A 22,073-nucleotide genomic window follows, 5' to 3' on the forward strand; every position below is an offset into this window, starting at 1 on the left:
ACATGCCCAAAGATTAAACTTGTACTTTTGCTCCTTCTAAGCATTTTTAGAAAGAGAAGAGAGCAAAATGTGAGAAGAGAGGGGGGAATTGTCATGAAAGGAGAGGTCAAAACACATTAGTGTCATCCCAAATCATGTATTGACCAAGGTTTCAATCTTTACACAATTCTTAAAACATGTACGCTTACCTTCTTCTAAGGTTTCTGGTTCAAATTCCAAAAGGCAATGGTTGTGAGAATTTTTATTATTGTAATATGCATTTTTAAAAAGTTTTAAGTGTACAACTTTTGTCAAGAGTGAACAAACTTTTCACATAGGCAAACTCTTAAGCATGCAGGTTCTTAACATTTTACTTTTACAGAAATGATTTTCAGGTGCATGTACTTTAAGATGCTTTGAATAATTAAGCATGTGTGAAATGTGTAAAAGATTGTAAACCCTACAAGACTTATGCAAATAGTAAATAGACAGAACCTTCACACTTTTTCTTTTATTTCTTGTTTCAATTGTGCTTTGAGCAGGACAGTTATTTAAAACATTCTATGTTGGGCATTATTAATGCCTGTAGTACAACAGAATTTAGAGACTGCTGGTAAACAAGTTAAAAACATTTACACATTCAATTACTCTCTCATCCAAAAAAATAAACATGCATACACAACCCCAATGATGATTACTTTAGGGTTCTGGAGATCCGGGACGCTGGTGATGGTCAGGCTGTGTCCCAGTCGTGTTCGGACATGAGTGATGTTAATAAGGGCTTGCAGTATTAAAGCTCTCCCATCTCTGCTGCTCAAAGTCTGTTGAACACATAAGGGACAATAACCAAGGGGGTCTGCAGAAAATTAAGGACTGTTTACATTATATTTTTTGTACAAAGTTTATTTTTAGTGTTGTGTTGTCAAAGTTCATGTTAACTTACAATATTTCTGTCATGACAACTCTTGAGTGTTTGGCATGGTAATGGATATGACATATGTGATTATGTTTTGTCTTGACAGAATAGATCTGCTACGCTGCTGCTGCTGCAGAGAAAGTACAGGACTTGCTACTGCCAATACATACACGACACGCTGCTGTAAGCAAGTAAGACATGCTGCTGCTATATAATAGCATTCATGAATTACCTGTAGCAGATCTATACAGGTGGAGCTAGGGAGGGTGGAGGGTTTCTAAAAGCACGCTGCAAACTGTAACAGCCAATGCTGACCAAGTATTTGAAAGCTGAACAGCGAGCTCATTGGCTGCTAATACAGCAGGAGCCAATCAGCTGTGCCCTATAGAGAAAGAAATCTGCTTGCAGAGTTAAGGAACTATCAGCCTGTGCCATCTAGAGTTTCATGACAGAACTTTGTAAAAAAAAAAAAGTGATTAATGTTAAACATTTTTAACATTAAAATGCAGCTTTAGGATGATATTTATTGTGAAAAGTGCTTTACAAATAAATATGAATTAATATTAAAACGTTTCTTTTTATATGTACACAACTGTTCAAAAGTTTTGAGTCTGTACAATTTTATTTTAAAGAAATTAGGACTTATTCGGCGAGGATGCATTCAATTTCTGATTTTAAACTTGACAGTAACCTGACCTTAAAGTGACAGACTTTTACATTGTTACAAAAATTTTAAATAAAATGTTCTTTTGATCTCTGTGTTCAAAGAATCCTGACCAAAAAAAAAAAAAAATGACTTTCAAAAAAATATTAAGGAGCACAACAGTTTTGATAACACTGATAATAGTGAGAAATATTTTTTTGAGTGCAAAATCGGCATAATAGAAAATTATGATTATTATTTATTATTAATTATAATTTAAATTATAATTATATTTCACAATATTACAGTTTTTACTGTATTCGTTCAAAAATATTAAAAAACTAACATTACTCTAACTGTAATGTAAACTTAATACAAAGCAACTATTTTAAAGATATTTTAATAAATTGCTTTGGCTTTAATATTGTGAAAATATCTAAGCCAATTATATAATTATGACAATAATATTTTGTATTTATAATTTTATACCTAATGTTTTTCTCTATAAAACAATTATGGGGTTATATGCTGAAAACTTAATAAAGCAAATATTTTAAAGATAATTGTTAAAGATAACATTACAGGGGTTGAGGTGCCTGTTTCTAAACTGATGACTAAGACAACAAATATTCTACCTATGATTGAGATTTTAAGCTAACAATAATATAATAAATTGCCTCGGCTTTAATATAGTGACAGTATAAAAGGCAATTATTTAATTTTGACAATAATAAGTTGTCTTTATAATATCACACAAAGTTTTTTTTCTATAAAATATAATTATGGGCTAAACTGGTTTTTAAAATCTGTCCACTGTAGTGCAAGTCATGCATCAATGGGTTAATGTGAGAATGTAAGTGGAATAACATTTTACTTTGAATTTACACCAAATGGCAACAAAAATTAAAAGTATAATAGGTAGATGTGGGAGTCACCTGGTTGCTATAGAGGCCATCGTTATCAGGTACAAACAGAGTGGACTGGATAGTAATATTACTTAGATGATTCACAAACTCTTTTCCTGATGCAGAAGTTGAATAATTCAGGATTTGCTAAAAAAAAAGACAGAACAGTCAGATATCTATATCCTAGAAGATTCACCATGCCTATAAATAAATCATTTCAATGCTTTAACAAAAAAACAAACTACACATTTCTGCTTTCAAACCAAAGTCCATGTAAGTCCATTACAGCACAATTTTTGTTTGTTTTTACATACTGAGAGACGAGTCAAAATGATTAATTCTGTCAATAGCTGAAGCTCTACTCACAACCTAAAATGATTGTGTTACTTTAAGAGCGGCACCTGCTGGGCATATGACAGCTGCGTGTAGGTAGCGATAGTTCCTCCTTCCTCTTTGCAGGCCTCCTGCGCCATTGTGTAGTTGAGTTTGTATATTCCCTTTGAGGAACGATAATGGAAAACTCCTAATGTTTTATCTAAACAAAGGAAAAAATCATTAACTTTGTCTCAAAAAACAAAAAAGACTACATACCCAGTTAAGGATATTCCTCAAACATAAGATAAATATGCATAACACGATGCACGGTTAATTAAAAAAATAAAATAAAATAAAATATCTTTTTGTCTCAAAAAGTACTTACTATATGCTCTTCCCCCATGCAGGCCACTGACAGATCTGAGCCCTGTTCAGTTTTTAAAGAGCTGGCATGGATGAGCTCTGCAGGCAGGAACTAGTAGACACACAATCAATTGCAATACATTAAAATGAAGCATTAGGGAGCCAACAGTGAATTTCCTGTCATTGTACCACCATGCCCTTGCCAAAAAAATTAAATACACTGGATAGAGACCAACCTTAGTGTCACGCAGGATGTGGTATCTAAGATACTCAGCTAGCTGATCACAGTTATGCATCTCATACAGGAAGTCTTTCTGCTCTTGGGCCAGGGCGGCCATTACAGCGTCCGTGGGCATGAACAAGGTGACAGGCTGATGAACTGGGTCCATCACCAACTTCAATGTATCTGTGTCCTTTAAACAAACAAGGTAATATAAAACTTTGGTGGAGAAAAAAGATAAGTAAAAAAGATAAGTACTTTAGCCAAGTTTTGTGTGTAGAGCATTTTAGTAGAAAAAAAATGATATTTTTGCTCATTTTACCTCAATGAGCTTGTAGAATGTCTTGAAGCCATGGATATTGACCACTTCTGAGAGGTTATGCTTTCAGAAAAAAGGAAAATCTATCAGTGTTATTTAATAATTGCATGCTTGCTTTATTACCAGTGGCATGAATCATAAAATAAATTATGAATATTGTCAGAGTTATTCTGTGGGGACATACCGGTGTACTGTCTTGTTCCCTGTCTTTCTAAATCTGGAAACTGGGAGGCACTAGGACAGTGTCAATCGCATGGAAAATCCCGTTGCTACTTTCCAGATCACTGAACACCACCTTGGCTTTGTTATTGATGTATATAGTATCCTGGAAACAAATAATGAGTTCAACACATACCTCATGCAGTCATCATACGGAGTGTGCATCAGGTACACTGTACCTCTGAGTATGTAACGGTGAGGATGTCACCAGTAAGTGTGGTCAGGTTACGAGGCTGCATGAGATCTTCTGGCAGGAGGGCACGGCAGGCCACTATGTGATACCTCAGGATTTCTGCGTTTTCAGAACGCGTCCGCTTTCCAGTGTCCTTCCACTAAATAAAAGCAGGACTAATCAGTAACATTAAAGAAACCCACTATCACATCACTATATCCTCTTACTATTCATGACCCTTATTAAGAGACAGAAAAGTCATGATATCACAGAAAAGCCGTTGAGAACATGTCTAGATCATTTTTTAGCTTAACTTCGAATTTTTAAGACCATTAGGACATTTGGTCCTAATGGTCCACATTTTTTAATGACAATCATATTTTCCTTTTCTATTCTTGAGTTTGGTTCAGTGACAATCTCATTTTTCTGGACATTCTTTGGAGGTTTTGTTTTTATTTCCTGACTTTCATGAAAGTTCAATCACATGACACTTGATGTATAATCTTCCAGCCAGTCATGGCACAAGCTGATTGGTTATCTACTTGTAATCTGTCAACCAATCAGCTTGCATCCTGTGCAAACGAGCTAATAGGCAATTAATTTGTCAGCCAATGACACTGCATGCACCTTATACCACTAACATTTAAATAGCCAGCTTCAGTCATTTGCTGTAAGATGGTTCACTGCAGTGTGTCAGCAGTTTTCTTGCTCATGGACTTGTTTAAAGTAAGTGGATTTTCTTTTTCTTTCTTTTTCAATTTTAATGTTAAATCCAATCAAGTTCAGTTATTTTTTTTTCCGGTTACTGTTTTGTAGGAGGTAATTTTTCTTTTGTCTCTTTCAGCTTGCTATGTGATATCTTGCCTTTGCTAATGGTAAACTTTGGCCTTAATGTTTTATATAGAAGTTTCTTGCTAGGTAAGTCTTTGCCAAATTGGCTCAAATACACATAGCTGGTTCCAAAACTGGGTGTTCTTTCCTTTATGGAATAAAAGATTGACACATCTCAGCTTTCTTTTTTCCTCATACACTGGAAGTCATTGGGCTCCAATGATGTTTGGTTCCCAAAGTTCTTAAGTCTTTTGTTTCGCAGAAGTCATACAGGTTTGGTGTGACATGAAGGTGAGTAAATGATTAACTTTAAGTGTAGGTAACTATTCCTTTAATTCACTAAGTTCTATATTTAAGCCACTTGGTTGTGTGGCTAAGCACACATAGCAAGTCAAATTGACTTATGAGTTATGCCATATACTTTTTTTTTTTTTTTTTTTTCCCAATTAAGCTTAACATGATCTCATTGTTCACACTTAAAATGGCAAGAATAATCTGGATTTCTGCATTGATACTCTTAAAATGAGGTGTTAATTTAACTCAGACAAACACAATCTGACTTATCTGATCTAAGTTAAAACAATCTTTCTCTTACTGAATGTTGCAGAGTGTAAAGTCATGGTTGTCTATTCCTGCTCCTGAAAAGCCAAAGTCCTGCAGAGTTTTGCTCCAACCTGCCCCAGCGAACTTGATCCTGAAGACCTTGGTTATCTGGTTCTAGTGTTTAATTAAGGTTGGAGCAAAACTCTGCAGGATTGGACACCCCTGATTTAATGATGTGTAAGTCTCCTTTAAACCGCAAAACCTAGACTGACTTTTTTTTTCTTTTTGTAGCAGCTTTAGATCCCCGAAAGTGTTGTATCAATATTTCTGGGTATTCTAAATAGCTCAACACTCTTATGCCACAACATCTCAATTGGTTTAAGGTCAGGACTCAGGAAAACACACATCTTTCAAACATTCTTTAGTTGATTTACTTGTGCTTTGGGTCATTGTCCTGTTGCATCACCAACCTCTCCAAACATCTAGAGATTCTGTGAAACCATTTGTGATTAATGTATGATTCTTCCAGTAACCAGGCTGTTTGCTCTTATTTAAAGGACCGGGTAACCCACACTTCCAATCTCATCTCCTTAATTGATTCCACTTAGCTTTTGGAGAAGTTGTAAAACTTTCCAGCCTGCTCTGTCAATGTCCTCAAGTGTTTGTGCGTAAATTAAGATTTTGTCTAAAAATTGAATAAGACGAATTAAATAAGACCACATTTGAGTAATCCAGGGGTTCCCAAACACATTCCTGGAGCCTCCCCAACACTGCACATTTTGCATGTCTCCTTTGTCTGACACACCCATTTCAGGTCTTGGAGTCTCGACTAATGAGCTGATGATCTGAATCAGGTGTTTGATAAGGAGACATGGAAAACATGCAGGCTGCGTCTGAAACGCCTACTCAATGAGTAGGTACTTAATTTCAATAAGTACGTACTTAACGAGCCTAAAATAGTAGGTACTGATCTCGTTGAGTATGAATGCGATCCGGATATCATCTGCCATGTTGACGTTATCATGTGACCTATGATATCACAAGCGCAACCACTTTAAATCATCTCTGTAAACATCTTGATTGATTAAACTTGCTCATTTTTTTTGTTTTGAAGAAACAGCTGCCCATTTATTTTGTGATTTGTAGTATAACCAAAAAATTTGGGGTTCATTTAACTTATTTTTAACCCTACTAATGTGACCCCCAGTTTTATCCTTAAAGATATATATAATTTTTTTTTTTTTTTTTTTTTTTTTTTATAAAAACCCAAAATCATGATCTCTTGAATATGTTGTGAATTTCTCTATTTTAAATGCAAACATTTTCATCCACAAGCTAAAGTGGCTTAAGTATCCTATGTTTTCCTCTTTCTAATTGAATTTAACTGTTGTTTCATCCCTCAGGCTTATATTTATATTTAAAAAAAAAAAAAAAAAAAAAAAAAGATGCTTATGATGAATTATTCAGATATTTAACCTTGTCATTGTGCCTTTTTCTGTATATTGTCATTATGATTGTTCGTTGTTAAAGATACAACCATGGTATTTACCTTGATCTTGTAGTTCTGCAGTAATAAAAAAAATAAATAAATAAAAAAGATGAGTGTCAGGTGCACTAACACTTCATAGCACCAGTAAGTCGACAACCAAACCTAGAATGTTTTTTTTTTTTTTTTTTTTTTTTTTTTTTTCCCTCAGCGTTTGCAATCTCTACACAAAGGAGATGTTGTTGCTGCTTGAAGATCTCACCGTTGGAGAATGAATTGTGTTGCTAGCACACCCCAACACTTGCGCACAATAATAATGATAAATGTTGACCAATACTTTATATATATATATATATATATATAATTTTTTTTTTTTTTTTTTAATAAACTGATAATGTTAGAACAAGCAAAATGTAATTTGTCATATGACGTAGATATACATGAACACACACCAACCAAGGTGAACGCATTTCAATTTTTAGTCAAGCAAGGAGTTGATGCATGAATTAATAAAAGAATCATAATTTATTTACTGACAACAATAGGGAACATGAATGAGTAAAAGAATGAATAAAAGTAACCATCACAATAAATAAATACATATGCAAGTCAACAACACATGAAACAAAGCTTTATTCAAACATTGTTCTAATAATCAGGTATTTACAGGCGGTGAACCCAACATCCTACTACCATCTCGACACAGCTGTGCCAATTCTGCAGCTTTATTTTGATGAAGCAGTTGACCACCGTGAACACCTTTGCCTGTCTTTGCCATTCATCATGTCCCTCATTGCTGCTCTTCTCAATAGGGACATCGTTGATACAGTGGATGAGGAAGATCATGATGATGGACTCCTGAATGTGCAGGACAATCTGGCTGCTGCTGTGTATTCGTGTGCTCTCCATGAGCAAGACTACATCTAAAACATTTTAAAAGATTAAAATGTTTTACAACTCATGTCAGAATTCTGTTTCATGGCTTATTTCATTTAAAGCAAAAAAAGAGGTTGCTGGTTCAATCTCCATAGCCGTCACCACCAGTGTGTCCTTGAGCAAGACACTTTACTCCAGGTTACTCCACATTGATCATCCCTGTAATAAAAGCACTGTAAGTCCCTTTGGATAAAAGCATCTGCCAAAAGCATAACTAAATAAATGTAAATGTGATTTTTGTAAATCCGTTTTTGTTAGTGTCTTGGGCACAAACACTCAATAAAGCTGCTTATTTCTTAAAGTTTACTTTTTCAAGGTACTACTATAATATAAATGCATACATATATTTCATACAGTTTCTATTTGGGGGCATAAAGGGTTAGTTCACCCAAACATATAAGTTCAGTCATTATTTACTCGCCTTCACGCTGTTCAATCCCTGCTTGTTTCTTTTTCCCTTTTTTCCCCCACAAATGCCACTGTCACCTTGCCTTGCAGGTCCTGCTCCACCACAAAAATACAGACATCAAGAATCAGAAAAGTGCTGTAATAACTCTGTTTAAAATTACAATAATTAAAATAAACTACAACTTAAGATTTAAATAGATTTTTTATTCATTTCTGTAGTATACTCACTCAAAGCCTTTGATGGCAGAATTCCTTCATCAGACTCGCTGCACCAGATAAACACACGTGTGCTCATCTGTCCCTGTAACATCCAGACAAGATTCAAGTTTCCACTGAGATTTATGTGCTCTATATACTACATTTACATGTTAAGGAAGTTGATGATATGTTAACTCACTTTTTATCAACACAATGTTCCTTAATTTATCAACAGTACTAATGGACAAATAAAATAGATAACTTGCGTCTAGTTACTTGTACATTTGTTTTTGTTTTTTTAATTACTTGCATTCATGTAATGTAAGCAGTGTTGACAACAGTGAATTCTACATAATAGTACACACACAACACTCAGATGTCTATTTCATGTTGCGATGTGCTTATCATCTGCAATACTTATTGAATATTTTCCTGTCAGATGTTAAATAAACATTTAGTAAGTGACTTTATGATGTATATGGTTTAGAATTCATGTAAATCCACTTTGGAAAATTAAGTTAAGTGTGCTTACTGAAGCTCCCCTGTTAGATGTACATAATAAAACATGTTTTTACAGCAAAATCACAACTATACTATACTGTCTAGCATCTTTACACATTTAACACTTCAACAGTTTACTCAGTAGTTCAACAAATGCGATTTCAACACAAGGAACCATGTTTTTGGTTTTCAGTACTCACATTTGAAAACACCCGCGTTGCTTTTCTCCTCCGTGTTTGATTATGACATATCCTCTCCCATGGCCTCCTGGGAAGGCTGGGATAGAAAAGAATCCATCGATAAACACTTCAGAAAATCTGGGCAGGATGCAGTAGGCCATCCGGGAACTTCTCGCCTACTCTTTTATGAATACTGAGGTTTCGGGCATACTACTCCTTTCACGTACTGTTTTCTCCTACTATATAGTAGGTAAGTAGGCATATTCGGACACATTTTAAGTAGACGCACGTCCTAATCTCTCGAGAATTAGTACATCACCCAGGTAATTCTCTCCTACTCATTTTTGAATACTAAGGATTCGGACATACTTATTCGCTTGCTTACTGCTTTTCTCCTACTATATAGTAGAGAAGTAGGCGGTTTCGGACGCAGCCGCAGTGTTGGGGAGGCTCCAGGAATGTGTTTGGGAACCCCTGGAGTAAACAATGCAGAAGTCAGATTTTCAAAGGTTTCACAAAATTTCTTGCCATTGTATTGCAACTCTCAAAGTCTTACCTCAGGTTGTTGTAAGCATCTGAATTGGGTACAAAGACTGTGAAAGGGCCACGACTTCAGGAATATTATTCCTCTGTTTAAAAAAAAAAAAAAAAAAAAAAAAAAAACCTCAGACAAATCACAATCTCAGAATTTCAGTTTAAAAACAGATTCCATAAATTTGACTAAAATTCAGCGTACCACCAGTCCCATGTAAAATTCTCCTAAATTTCTGTTTTGGATCTAAAAAGAAAAATGAGTTAAGCATTTAAGGTATTGTTTCACTTGTGCCTGATTACTTTTTGCTTTACTTCTAACCTTCTGCAGGGTGCCTTTGCAAGTCTCTCCATCTCCAATAAAGCCAAGCCTACAAGTGCAGTTCCTCTCCAGAGGTCCTGTCATGGTACATTCAGCATACCTGTGGCATTCTCCATTTTTCTGACAAAACAAGTAATTGTGTGACTTTGTGCTATGTTATTCATACTATTCTGTGAGCTGAGTGCCACAATGTCAAGTTTATGTAATTGAGGTTGTAATTATGTAATTGTAATTAAGGTTGTCAACTGGTGGGTTTTGAAATTAATGTAGAAGTTGGGCCTGTTCTAGTCAAACCATTGACATTCTAAACATTTAGTAACCAATGATGGATTAAATCATATGACTTTAAGGACAACTGTGGTTTAAGGTTGTGCAGTAAAGCCAGTTGAGAACAACTAATGTAGTCACTTTAATACAATTATCAAAACATGCTGACTGGGAGATGGAGATAGAGAAAAACTTTCAAAATCATGTCCAAGTCACTATTTATAATTTACAGGTACCTTTTATACTCTAGGCTATTATGTGACCATTTGCTTCATGTTTTCATCATTTTTCTATTTGGTTACATCAATTTATTGGGAGGGAAAAGTTGCCTGCAAACTCTTGATATTGTTATGCTATAACCATATCAGTGAATACCATGTACTATGTACTGTTTTATGCATGTGTGCATGTGTGTGCGTGTGTGTGTGTGTGTGTGTGTGTGTGTGTGTGTGTGTGTGTGTGTGTGTGTGTGTGTGTGTCAAAGAAATGCAATTAAAACTTTTTTTTTTCCCCAAATCCAGTCTGTTTGTTAGATGTTGCAACTTAGTCTTTTCACTCTAATGGAAGAACATCTATGAATCTTTTATTCATAAATCTGACAAAGCTAACAATTACTACACGTGTAGTTGCAACAAAACAAGCGTCATGTTGTCAGGCATCCGAAGCTGTCAAACTGAACCTGAAGCCGCTTATGCCGCCTAGCGGAGCGGTGGAAAACTGCACTTCAGTTTCTACAATGCAGGTCGTGTTAGAATTATAATGCATGCAGTTTCAAAGTTGTTTCAGATTTGGTCAATGGCTATATTTCAAATAGCCATACATTAACATATTCATACTCAAGCAAAAGTCCCTATTTATTGTGTTAAATGTGTATAAGGCAAGTGGCTAAAGGCTCCCTCTTGTGGTCAAAAGTATCAACATTCATAAATGAAACGACAAACAAGGTGGCCAGTCATACATTTCATGTATTTTACAACAAATGTATGGGTTTGTCAGGGACTTCGACCAGCAGAGAAACATGGATCTACCAGTTTGAGTAAATGAACCAGATCAGCTCTCAACTGATGGGGTAAAATTTGTTGTTAAACTCAAAAGCACATGCTCAAAGGTAAACACATACAATCCATGACAAAAGATCTTCCAAGACTCTTTTAGTTGGGGAAAGTGAATGTGAATTTGTTTTTGTTTATGTAGATAGATGTGTACTATCATGTTTGTTCAGAGTTAAACAATGATTTTGTGTTGTGTCTTTGTTTTCAGATTCAAGCAGCATTTATAGTAATCAGATGGATTCACCATCTCCTCCTTGAGGAGCCTCTGGATAGTGAGCGGATCTCACTCCACGTCCTGATCTGAGTCTCTATCTGAAGTTCTGACATTAGGATGGAGGAGGGCGACAGTGAGCAGGGGAATATATTCACCACTCAGATGTTTGGGGGAACAGGCTGTAAAGTCAGCCTAACTGATCTACACATCTACAACCATGTTAACACTTTTAATTAGGTTAAACCATGGCCCACTGGCTGTTCGGAGGGATTGATCACTCTTCATACAATTATTGATTATTTGATTAAATAAATATACTTGAATAAAGCCTGTATCAAAATGACAGTTGACATACATAATATGTAATTTACAAACTAATTGCTATAACAGCTAAAACGTTTTTTATTTTTTTTTTATTGATTAATATAACAGGCACAAGCAGGAGATCTGATCAGTGTGTCACCTCCCCCTTGTGGGCAATAAGTGTAACATTTAAAAATAGCAGTAGGTGCAAAGAGAAGCTGTTGTCTAATCCTGCTCCTGATGAGCCACTTTCCTGAGTTTAGCTCCAACCTGATTAAAAACACCTGAAGCAGCTAATCAAGGTCTTCAGGGACACTAGAAACTTCCAGGCAGGTGTGATGGACTCTTTTTCTAAATTAAAAACTATTTGAATAATGTTACTTAGATGTTATGTGTTTGTCAGTTTGAGCTTGAAAAATTAATAAAGATCTTAATGGTAATTATGATTGTATGTTTGATTCAATATCTTAGTTTCATGCGCTTAATCACATGACTGATATCTGACTTTGTGGTTTGTTAACAAATTGATTGGAACATTTCCCTCCACTTTTTACCACAACAGCTTATTTGATACAATTTCCACTAATGACTTTTTGTTAAAACTCATTTGATATTTGCACCTAGTTTAGAATATTGTAGTTCTAGAAAACACTGAATGTACTTTTAACAAAGCAATAAATCTGTTTAATCTGTTTACGTGAGGAAGACAGAAACATGTTAAAGTTTTTAAATATGAATTTGAGTTAACCTGAACATCTAAGAGACACAAAACACTATCACACTACCAGTGGCTCAGTGAATTCATTAAAGCCTTGATTCAAATCCCACAATTATTAATTTTCCTCTTAAAAGAAAGCTATTAATAAAACCACATCCAAAACACCCTTCACACATTTTTTAAATCAACTGACTCGGTGGCTTAGGAGGTAAAGTGTTGTGTTTTGATCTGGGTTCGATCCCACTACTGCTTATGTTAAATTGTTATTGATGCTGTAGCTAACTAAACATCAAAAACACAAAAATAAAATATCAGAAGCTCTGTGGCTCAGTGGATGATTACTTATTTATCATTCAAGAAAGTCCAGGTTCAAACCCCACAGATCTTAGTGTTTTTCATTATTTAAAACAAAACTCTCAATAAAACCCCGTCCAAAACGCTTTGCAACTCCATAGACTCAGTGGCTCAACAGACAAAGCATTGCAGTTTAATCTTGGAGATCGGAGTTCAAATCCCACTATTGCTTATGTTAAATTGTTATTGATGCTAAACTAAACATCAAAAAACACAAAAACAAAACAAAACATCAAAAGCTCTGTGGATCAGTGGGTGATTGCTTGGCTGTCATTCATGAAAGTCCAGGTTCAAACCCCACAAATGCTAGTATTTTCATTATTTAAAAACAAGGCTCTCAATAAAACCCCGTCCAAAACGCTTTGCAACTCGACAGACTCAGTGGCTCAACAGACAAAGCATTGCGGTTTAATCTTGGAGATCGGAGTTCAAATCCCACTATTGCTTATGTTAAATTGTTATTGATGCTGCAGCTAAACTAAACATCAAAAAACACAAAAACAAAACAAAACATCAAAGGATCAGTGGGTGATTGCTTGGCTGTCATTCATGAAAGTCCAGGTTCAAACCCCACAAATGCTAGTATTTTCATTATTTAAAAACAAGGCTCTCAATAAAACCCCATCCAAAACACTCAACAACTCCACAGACTCAGTGGCTCAACAGACAAAACATTGCAGTTTAATCTTGGAGATCGGAGTTCAAATCCCACTATTGCTTATGTTAAATTGTTATTGATGCTGCAGCTAAACTAAACATCAAAAAACACAAACACAAAACATCAAATGCTCTGTGGATCAGTGGGTGATTGCTTGGCTATCATTCATGAAAGTCCAGGTTCAAACCCCACCAATGCTAGTGTTTTTCATCATTTAAAAAAAAGCTCTAAATAAAACCCTTTCCAAAACACCTAACAACACTGCAGACTCAGTGGCTCAGCAGTTAATGCATTATGTTTTAATCTTGGAGACCTGAGTTCAAATCCCACTATTGCTTATGTTGAATTGTTAGTGATGCTGCAGCTAAACTAAACATAAAAAAACACCAATACCAAAAATATACAAGCTCTGTGGCTCAGTGGATGATTGCTTGACTATCATTCATTAAAGTCCAGGTTCAAACCCCACAAATTCTAATGTTTTACATGATTTAAAACAAAGTTCTCAATAAAACCCCATCCAAAACACCAGACAACTCTGCAGAATCAGTGGCGCAGCAGTTAAAGTATTACCTGTTTGTCTTGGAGACCCGAGTTCAATTCCCACTATTGCTTATGTTAAATTGTTATTGATGCTGCAGCTAAACATCAAAAACACAAAACCAAAACATCAGAAGCTCTGTGGCTCAGTGGATGATTGCTTGTCTATCATTCATGAAAGTCCAGGTTCAATCCCCCCAGATTGTAGTGTTTTTCATTATTTAAAACAAAACTCTCAATAAAACCCCGTCCAAAACACCTAATAACTCTGCAGACTCAGTGGCTCAACAGATAAAGCACTGTGTTTTAATCTTGGAGACCTGAGTTCAAATCCCACTTTTGCTTATGTTAAATTGTTATTGATGCTGCAGCTAAACTAAACATCAAAAACATTAACTCTAAATATCACAGGTTCTGTAGCTCATTGGATGATTGCTTGTTTATCAATCATGAAAGTCCAGGTTCAAACCCCACAAATGTTAGTGTTTTACATGATTTAAAACAAAGTTCTCAATAAAACCCTGTCCAAAACACTAAACAACCCTGCAGACTCAGTGGCTCAGCTGTTAATGTGTTACGCTTTCATCTTGGAGGCCGGAGTTCAATTCCCGCTATTGCTTATGTTAAATTGCCATCATTAAATCAGACAAAGTGGCCCAAATGGCACCTCTCAGTGTGAAAGCCACGATGGCGCTAGTGGCTAAACACACGTTGGTTGCGGACAAGGCTGCGATAGAGGCATGGGTTCAAATCCCACCTCGGTGTGTGGGGACACACCTAAGAAAGACAGAAAGCTGTGGCAACAGCAAAGTACCTGGGGCGGTACAACAAACAAGGTGTGTGGCGGCAAAGGCTCAGAATGAGACTGAGTACTCTGGGGTGGTAAACAGACTGGCTGCACAGCCAAGAAAAACACGGACCTGAAGCTTGGTTACAGAGCAGTGAAAAACATGGCCTGACTGGCTAACATACCTGGGGCGGTAAAACAGGTGCGATGCAACAGATGAAGGTCAGGTTGAGAGGTTAGGACTGTTCCAGGAGGAAAGAGGTGGGCCTGAGAGAGAAAGAAAAGGGGGAGCACAACAAAGAGAAAAAAAAAGAGCTTTTATTTTTTATTTTTTTTTGCCTAAAAAGAAAAAGCTGCAGCAGAAGCAAGACTTGAACCCAGACCTCCTGCATCAGGCTTAATTCTCATACCATGAGCACTGACCACTGGACCACTGCCATCTCACACTAATGCTAGTTCTTTTGTTTTATTTAAGGAAAACCCATTTGGAACATGTTTAAAAAAAAAAAAAAAAAAAAAAAAAAAAAAAAAAAAAAAAAAAAAAAAAGTAAAATAAAAAAAATGGAAGAAAATAAAAATAAAAATGAATAGTTAAAATCAGATATTAAACTTCAAACTGCAATGTTAGTAATTCAAATGTTTGTTGGTCCAGTAGAATTGTAAAGATTTGTCCATTTAGAGTTTTAAAGCTAAAATGAGATTTTCCTACACAATAAACAACAGTAATCCTAAAAAGACGCAAAAGCACTGCAGCTCTACAAAATCATGAAGCAGGAGGAACATCAAAGCTACACACGCCAACTGACTCTATTAATAAACATCAATTCAGTAGATTACCTTCAGTAAGACTACAACAACAACAGAGACAGAAAACATTCCTACTTTTATTCTATTATTCTACTTTATAAGACCAATATCAAATGGCGATTCGTTCAAAGCTTTTAAAGGTATCGCAACAACTACTGATTCACTGGTTCTTCTAAAGCTCTGTCAGTGAGTTCAGCAAGAGAACAGCATGTAAACAAAGTTTGTGATGATAAACATCCACAGAAGATGCGACTGCCATACATGTTTAACTGTCGAACAACAACACTTTTTGTGTGTTTATAGTAGTTTCTTGTGTACTGGCTATTTTACAAAGAGAAATACACTGAGTAAGAATAAAAAATACACTTACTGTTGAGTGATGTTCAGTCTCTCGTTGAGCTGTCATCTGCAGAATCTGTAGGCTACTTTAAACAGTCCGCACGTGTTGTAATGTTTTCAAGCGTCTGAAGGTGCGTCAGACTGAACGTGAATCCGCTTACGCCACCTAGTGTAGCGGATGGAAAACTGCACCTCAGTTTCTAAATTACGGGTTACAGTGCCTAGACTTTTGCCAGTTATTTAAAGTTTGGTCACTGACTCAATTCCAAAACTTCTAGCCTAATTTTACACTTACATACTCAGGCAAAACACTGTATTTGCTAGGTTAAATAATGTCAAGTAAGTGATCGTCAGCTCCCTCTTGTGGCCAATTAGTGTTTGTTGTTGATCATATGAAGAACTTGGGGTAGCCAGGCGTAGGTGAGAGGACTTAGATTTGAGAAGAAAAAAAACCTATGATTTTATCGAGGTTTTGAGCAGCAAAACATCCTGAATTTAGCACTAAAATGATCCGGGTAAATGATCCAGATTAACTGATGCGGTAAGACAGATCAATTGTGTTGAACTCAACGGCACGTGAGTGTAAACATATAATACGAGATCTTTTGTTGTTGTAGGGTTATCTATGTTATCTGTGTGTATCTAAGTTGATGTTTATTTGTCTTTAGTTATTTAATATGATATAAATCATGTTTGTTCACTGGTGAACCATGTTTGCGTGTTGCTGTGTTGGTGTTTTAAGCAGATTTAAACAGCATTTATAGTAGCTTGATTGGTGATTTGGAACAAAGGAGATTTAGAACAATCATTAAAGTATCAAAATGACGGCATATATAATCTATAAACTAATGACTGATATTACTACTAAACTTATAAATTGTGTATAATTGTGTATTTTTACTTGTTAATATAACAGGCACAGGAGATCAGTGTCAGCTCCCTCTTGTGGACAATAAGTGTATATGCATTAATATATAAAAACACCAGTATGAGCGAAGAGGGTTTTTACCTGTAGATCTTAGAAGCTGTATGCCGCTTTCCTGTAGTGTAGAGAATTAATTTCAGTGTGAATGTACCTTAATTCCTTAAATCGCCCCCCTACGGTTGTAAATGCACTGAAATGTAAACATTTACACACAGCACATAAATTATATAATAAAGCAGTTAGTTCTAGAGCTTCGAGAGCACTGATATTCAGTCCAACAGCGTTGGGACTTTTCACTGTTTGTATCACTCCGCGTGTCCGTGTTTGCGTGTTCCAGACAAACGGTCAGTTTGTTGCTGGTAGCGATTGTGTACATACGACGATACGCCAGTAGGTGGCGATAAATGACCTTCATTCAGTAACGAAACGAGTGAGTGAGTGACTCATTCATTCAACTGATCCAAAACATTTGCTGCTACTCCAATTTGATTGAGTGAAATGCCGTTGCAGGTAAAGGACTCTATAAGCAGACATTCAGATTCATTTAGATAGGACCAATCTTTTGGCATTTTAAAGGAATTATTTTAGAGAGCATTTTAACACTAAAAACATGAAATATGAACTTCTACGGAGAATAATACTTTTGTCTGTCAATACTGTTGTTTAGCCATGTAGACAAGTAAAATGAACTTCAAGCAGGGTATAAACAAAAACTGTGGTGGTGGAATAATTAAAAAGCTAATGATAAAAATGTTCTGTCCTACAAAACAAACAATATTTCATAGAAAACTGTCCTGCATCACTAATAAACTGGCCCATGTCCTTAAAAAATAAAAGAAGGCATATACATTTGTTTTTACTCATTTAATGCAACATTTGGTAAATAACCTATCTTTTTATTCCCCTGTTAGATGACTTCTGTTGGAATGGATCTACAATGACTGTTTGCTACAGCACTGCGCATTTTATGTCTCTCGCTGATCCAGTTCAGTTCATGCAGCTCTCTGAATATGTGTTGATGATCTGAATGATTTCGGATGATGAGAAAATGAGCAGTGCTGGAGTATAGGAGTCTGCAGCACAGTAATGGGAGTTACCAGATCGTTGGTGAGGCCATAACGGAGGGGTGTTTTCAACCACGTTACCTGATTTGCTCATGTCACAGTGACGGTCGTGTTTAAGAGTGGGGTCAGGTAAGGTGTGTCATTTTCATTCATAGACCCCCACCAGTTTGAAAACACCATCAAATTTAGAAACACCCACTTTTGTTCTGCAGAGACTCGCTGGACAAGGATAAAGAAATACAGGTTTGCAGGAGAACTGAATCATGGGAGGAGGTCCATGCACATGAGGATGAGTGTGTCATCTTCACTAAGTCCTCACTGATGAAGCCTTGTCTGTACTCATCCCTTCTTATCCCATCACCTTCTGATTGATTATTAATGTCTGGATGAACTTGAACAAGTCACCTAAACTAAGGTTGTTAATTTACCTAAATATAATCCGCAAAAACAAGAAGTTCTTACCGTCTGGTGTCCTGTCGATGGTGTGCCACGTCTCAAAACGACTGGCCATGACCTCTTCTAACTCAAGGTGTTAGAGAATGTCTGTTTTAAGACACAAACACTTGTGAGTGGGAAAAATTCTTTGAAGCGCTCCACTCAACACATGCCGGAGACACCTGCTGGTCAAAATTTGTAAATGCAAGTAAGAACAGTCCAAACATGACACCTTTTGCAAATGTGTAATCTATTACATGTAATCTACAAATCATTAAATACATAAGCATCTGTATAATCTGTCTTGTTTTATTAATTTGTAAGGCTTGTTTTGTGTGTTTTTGAAAGGATTTGGGTAATCGGGTCAATTTCAATCAACTATTCCTCTCTATTTTTCCATTATTTTGTGACAAGTTCATCTTTAAAACTGAAGCTAAATTATAAAACTGACCTGAGATCAGTTAAAACCATATATTAGAATCTGGTTAGTGGTTCACCAGATCAACGCCACCTAGCGGCGAATCACTGAAATGTTTCAAAGCTTGTTGTAATGAAGCGTTATTTAACAACAAAACAACAAAAAAATATTAAGACATTGCTTATATACTGTAGAAACAATTATTTAAAATGAATAGAATGTGCTAAAAATGGTCAGGTGATTCAGGCTTCTTTTGTCATTTATCACAGAAGTGATATTAATACAATACCTTGATTTGGGGCTTCACAGGAAACTGCTGCATTACTAATAAACTGGCCCATGTCCTTAAAAAAATAAAAAGAAACAAGTGTTACAAACTCAGTGGCTCAGCAAATAATTGTTTGCTTTTCATTCACATAAAAGACCTCCTGGCTCAGTGGATAAAGTGTTGTGTCGTAATCATGGAGCTCTGAGTTCAAATCCCACTATTACATACATTAAATTATTGTCATCATAACCAACAAAATGGCCCAAACGCCAGTCTTCAGCGTGAAAGCCACAGTGGCGCAAGTGGCTAAACACACGTTCTCTGGCGATAAAGCTGCGATAGAGGCATGGGTTCAAACCCCACTGTTGTTTACAATAAATTGTTGTCATTAAACCCAACAAAGTGCCCCAAATGCCAACCTTCAACGTGAAAGCCACAGTGGTGTGAGTGGCTAAACACACGTTCTCTGGTGCCGAGACTGCGATGGAGGCTTGGGTTCAAGTCCCAACTCAACAATTAATCAACAGAGTCTGTCAAAGCTTTAACTGGTTTATTGTAAAATCATACAGGTACATAGTGAAATATAAGTTCCTGCATATGTTCAGACAAGAGATCTGTGGCTCACAGGTTAAGAGTGCTGCCTCATGGGTTCAGAGGTTGCTGGTTCGATCCCAGCCAGATCTCAGCGATATGAAGGTGAGGTTTGAGGGAGAAGGCGCAGGAGATCACGGGGTCCCCCCTAAGCTCCAGCACGATGTCCAGCAGGGGTTATGCTTTTGCCTAGAAAAAATTTAAGTAGCTGAGTAAAAAAAAAAAAAAAAAAAAAAAAAAGAAAGAAAGAAAAGAAAAGAAAAAAAGAAGAAGCCTTACCCATCCTCGAGCAGATGACCATCATTACAGCAAATGTCAGTCCACACATCTCTGGGTGTAACGGTCCAAACACATCTCTTATTCTGTAGGGCAAAGACATAAAGACATTATGCTATTTTCTATACCTAAATTCATTTAAAAGTTAGTCTAAATAATTTTTAATAAATGTCAATTGACTACATTAATTCAATTCCTAAAGCTGTGCAGTGTCATATTAGAGTATATTATACTTCAGAAATATTGTTTAGCACCAAACAACACACATTCACACATTACAAGTCTTACCTGTCCATCATTACAGTCAATGTCTGTCCACACGTCCCTGACTGTACACGCCAAACACATCCCTTTTTCTGTTAGGGAAAGACATACAGTAGTATATGTATAAACACAACCATTACTCCATATTGTTTGTGTAAAGTTTTAATAAAAAAAGCAACTTACATTGAATAAATGTATATAATTTAGATGCAAAAAACTAAAAGACAATATATATGTTAAAGACCAGTTAAAGACTGACATCTGTGCATTTTAATGACATGACACTCGTTGATATTCATATACAAACAGTAACTTGAATTATTGTTTGTATATGAACCTCTCTGAACTAAAAGTCATTTATATTTGTCCTGTGGTGCTTTAAGTAACAAATGTTTAGGTGGGAAAAAGCTGAAATTCTTGAAAAATTAAAGAGCTGGTCATTTGACATAAGATTTATACTTTTATATCTGTAATAATATTTTAAAAAGGTAGCAAACCAAATCATAGTCTGTGTGGCGTAATTAACATGCAAGAAGCCAATTTGTTGTCAAGTGACAAGAAAACTATAAAACAGGATTTTAAAGCACATTATATGGTTCACCTAAATGTAGATATTTGATCAAATTGTGCTTTTCTCTTGTGTGCAAATAAACATTACAAAACGGACAAGACAAATATCTGGTTGAGATTGCTGATATCACTTTTGGATCAGATAAACACCTTATGCGCCACAGAAACGTGCGCGCAGCCATCTTAGAATTTTGTATTTGAACTTCCGTTTTTGCGGTAGCCCTGTATATTTCTATGGCATCGCTGTCAAAGAATAATTAGCTGGTGAAGTGGATTTACTTATTGTAGAGTTAACAAAAGTTATCATGGGCATTGTAATGTTTGACTTAAATGTCAGTAGACCGGGAAGATTTTAAAACGAACAATTCATTCATAGATCGCTGTGGAAATACAATCCGGAAGTCAAAAGACAACGAACGCAGCGCTGAAAGGGGCGGGGCTACATAAGGTCGCGACCTGTTAAACGCGCTGCTATTGGTTAAAAATTATGTCACGCCCTTTAGAGAAAAACAACCCAATCCGGAACGAGAGGCGCCACCGTTCTCAACTCTCATTGGCCAGATTTGCAATCTATCACATTGTTTGACAGCACGTGAACACACCCACCAAAACCAGCTTTTCTTTACTAGAGTGATTAAACAAAAAACATGTTCATCTGCATCACAAAGTAGATTAAAAGATATAACTGTCTTTGCGTTTGTGCTCACTTTAGATCACTTTGCATGTGCACAATGACAAATGTTCTCTGCCTGCCAAATATATAAATTGATATTTTCATCTTGAATATGTTTACAAAGCTTCGTATTTATAATTTCATAAATGTCTGAGACATTTATTTCACTACGTGTTGAACTTGTTTACAAATAGCCTTTAATCAACATTTCCTAGAAAGTCAAATCGAGGAACTGCTGCTGTAACTCGTGGCTACGTACAGTTTGGATGCTAACGAGGGTGAAACCACATTTTACTACCCGCTTAACTGACAGCCTAATGTCTTCAAAACATCACATTTTCGCTAAACATGTGTTAAGTGAACGCCACAGACGCAAATGTAGTGTTTTCATGACTCACATGGACATGAACCGTGTGTGGCACCTGAAGATTGATGACAAGAAAGAATCCGAATTATCCGCGTTAAAGTGAAGCTACTCAGGCCAGCTTCTGCCGCCTGGTGGAGCGGATGATACACTGCACTTCTGTTTCTACCATGAGTCGTAATACCAACAGACTCAAAATT

At 36.1% G+C, this 22,073-nt stretch overlaps 1 protein-coding gene and 3 long non-coding RNA genes across 8 annotated transcripts in view; 1 reads left to right on the forward strand and 3 right to left on the reverse strand.

Annotated features, from left to right (window-relative positions):
- Window positions 1–475: 475 nt before the first annotated feature.
- The window catches only part of stab2 (stabilin 2), a 56,237-nt gene continuing 34,639 nt past the window's right edge, over window positions 476–22,073 (reverse strand). Inside the window, exons 61-63 of one of the 2 annotated variants that reach the window (XM_051890751.1) lie at window positions 2,845–2,978; window positions 2,474–2,590; window positions 476–800 (exon numbers count right to left, since the gene is read on the reverse strand). In XM_051890751.1, coding sequence (XP_051746711.1) covers window positions 624–800; window positions 2,474–2,590; window positions 2,845–2,978 — 428 coding nt within the window. In that variant the 3' untranslated portion in view covers window positions 476–623. The remainder of the gene's footprint in view (window positions 801–2,473; window positions 2,591–2,844; window positions 2,979–22,073) is intronic. The other variant, XM_051890750.1, reaches the window with a different exon arrangement.
- Window positions 8,265–18,734, reverse strand: LOC127510756 (uncharacterized). Of its 3 annotated transcripts, XR_007929737.1 has the most exons (9): window positions 18,477–18,734; window positions 16,057–16,191; window positions 15,065–15,146; window positions 9,987–10,106; window positions 9,870–9,911; window positions 9,690–9,762; window positions 9,155–9,607; window positions 8,484–8,556; window positions 8,265–8,348 (listed from the first exon to the last, which is right to left on the reverse strand). It is a non-coding gene; the product is annotated as an uncharacterized LOC127510756 (long non-coding RNA). The 3 variants fall into 3 exon arrangements; XR_007929739.1 differs by lacking the exon at window positions 15,065–15,146; XR_007929738.1 differs by lacking the exons at window positions 9,870–9,911; window positions 9,987–10,106.
- Window positions 10,115–12,262, forward strand: LOC127510753 (uncharacterized). Its single transcript, XR_007929734.1, has 2 exons — window positions 10,115–11,361; window positions 11,514–12,262. It is a non-coding gene; the product is annotated as an uncharacterized LOC127510753 (long non-coding RNA).
- Window positions 18,819–21,980, reverse strand: LOC127510758 (uncharacterized). 2 transcript variants are annotated; one of them, XR_007929744.1, is made up of 5 exons: window positions 21,908–21,980; window positions 20,291–20,358; window positions 20,006–20,088; window positions 19,761–19,915; window positions 18,819–19,211 (listed from the first exon to the last, which is right to left on the reverse strand). It is a non-coding gene; the product is annotated as an uncharacterized LOC127510758 (long non-coding RNA). The 2 variants fall into 2 exon arrangements; XR_007929743.1 differs by lacking the exon at window positions 18,819–19,211 and having other exon boundaries at window positions 19,681–19,915.

Source organism: Ctenopharyngodon idella, chromosome 4 (genome assembly GCF_019924925.1).
Source record: "Ctenopharyngodon idella isolate HZGC_01 chromosome 4, HZGC01, whole genome shotgun sequence".
Lineage (NCBI taxonomy): Eukaryota > Metazoa > Chordata > Actinopteri > Cypriniformes > Xenocyprididae > Ctenopharyngodon > Ctenopharyngodon idella.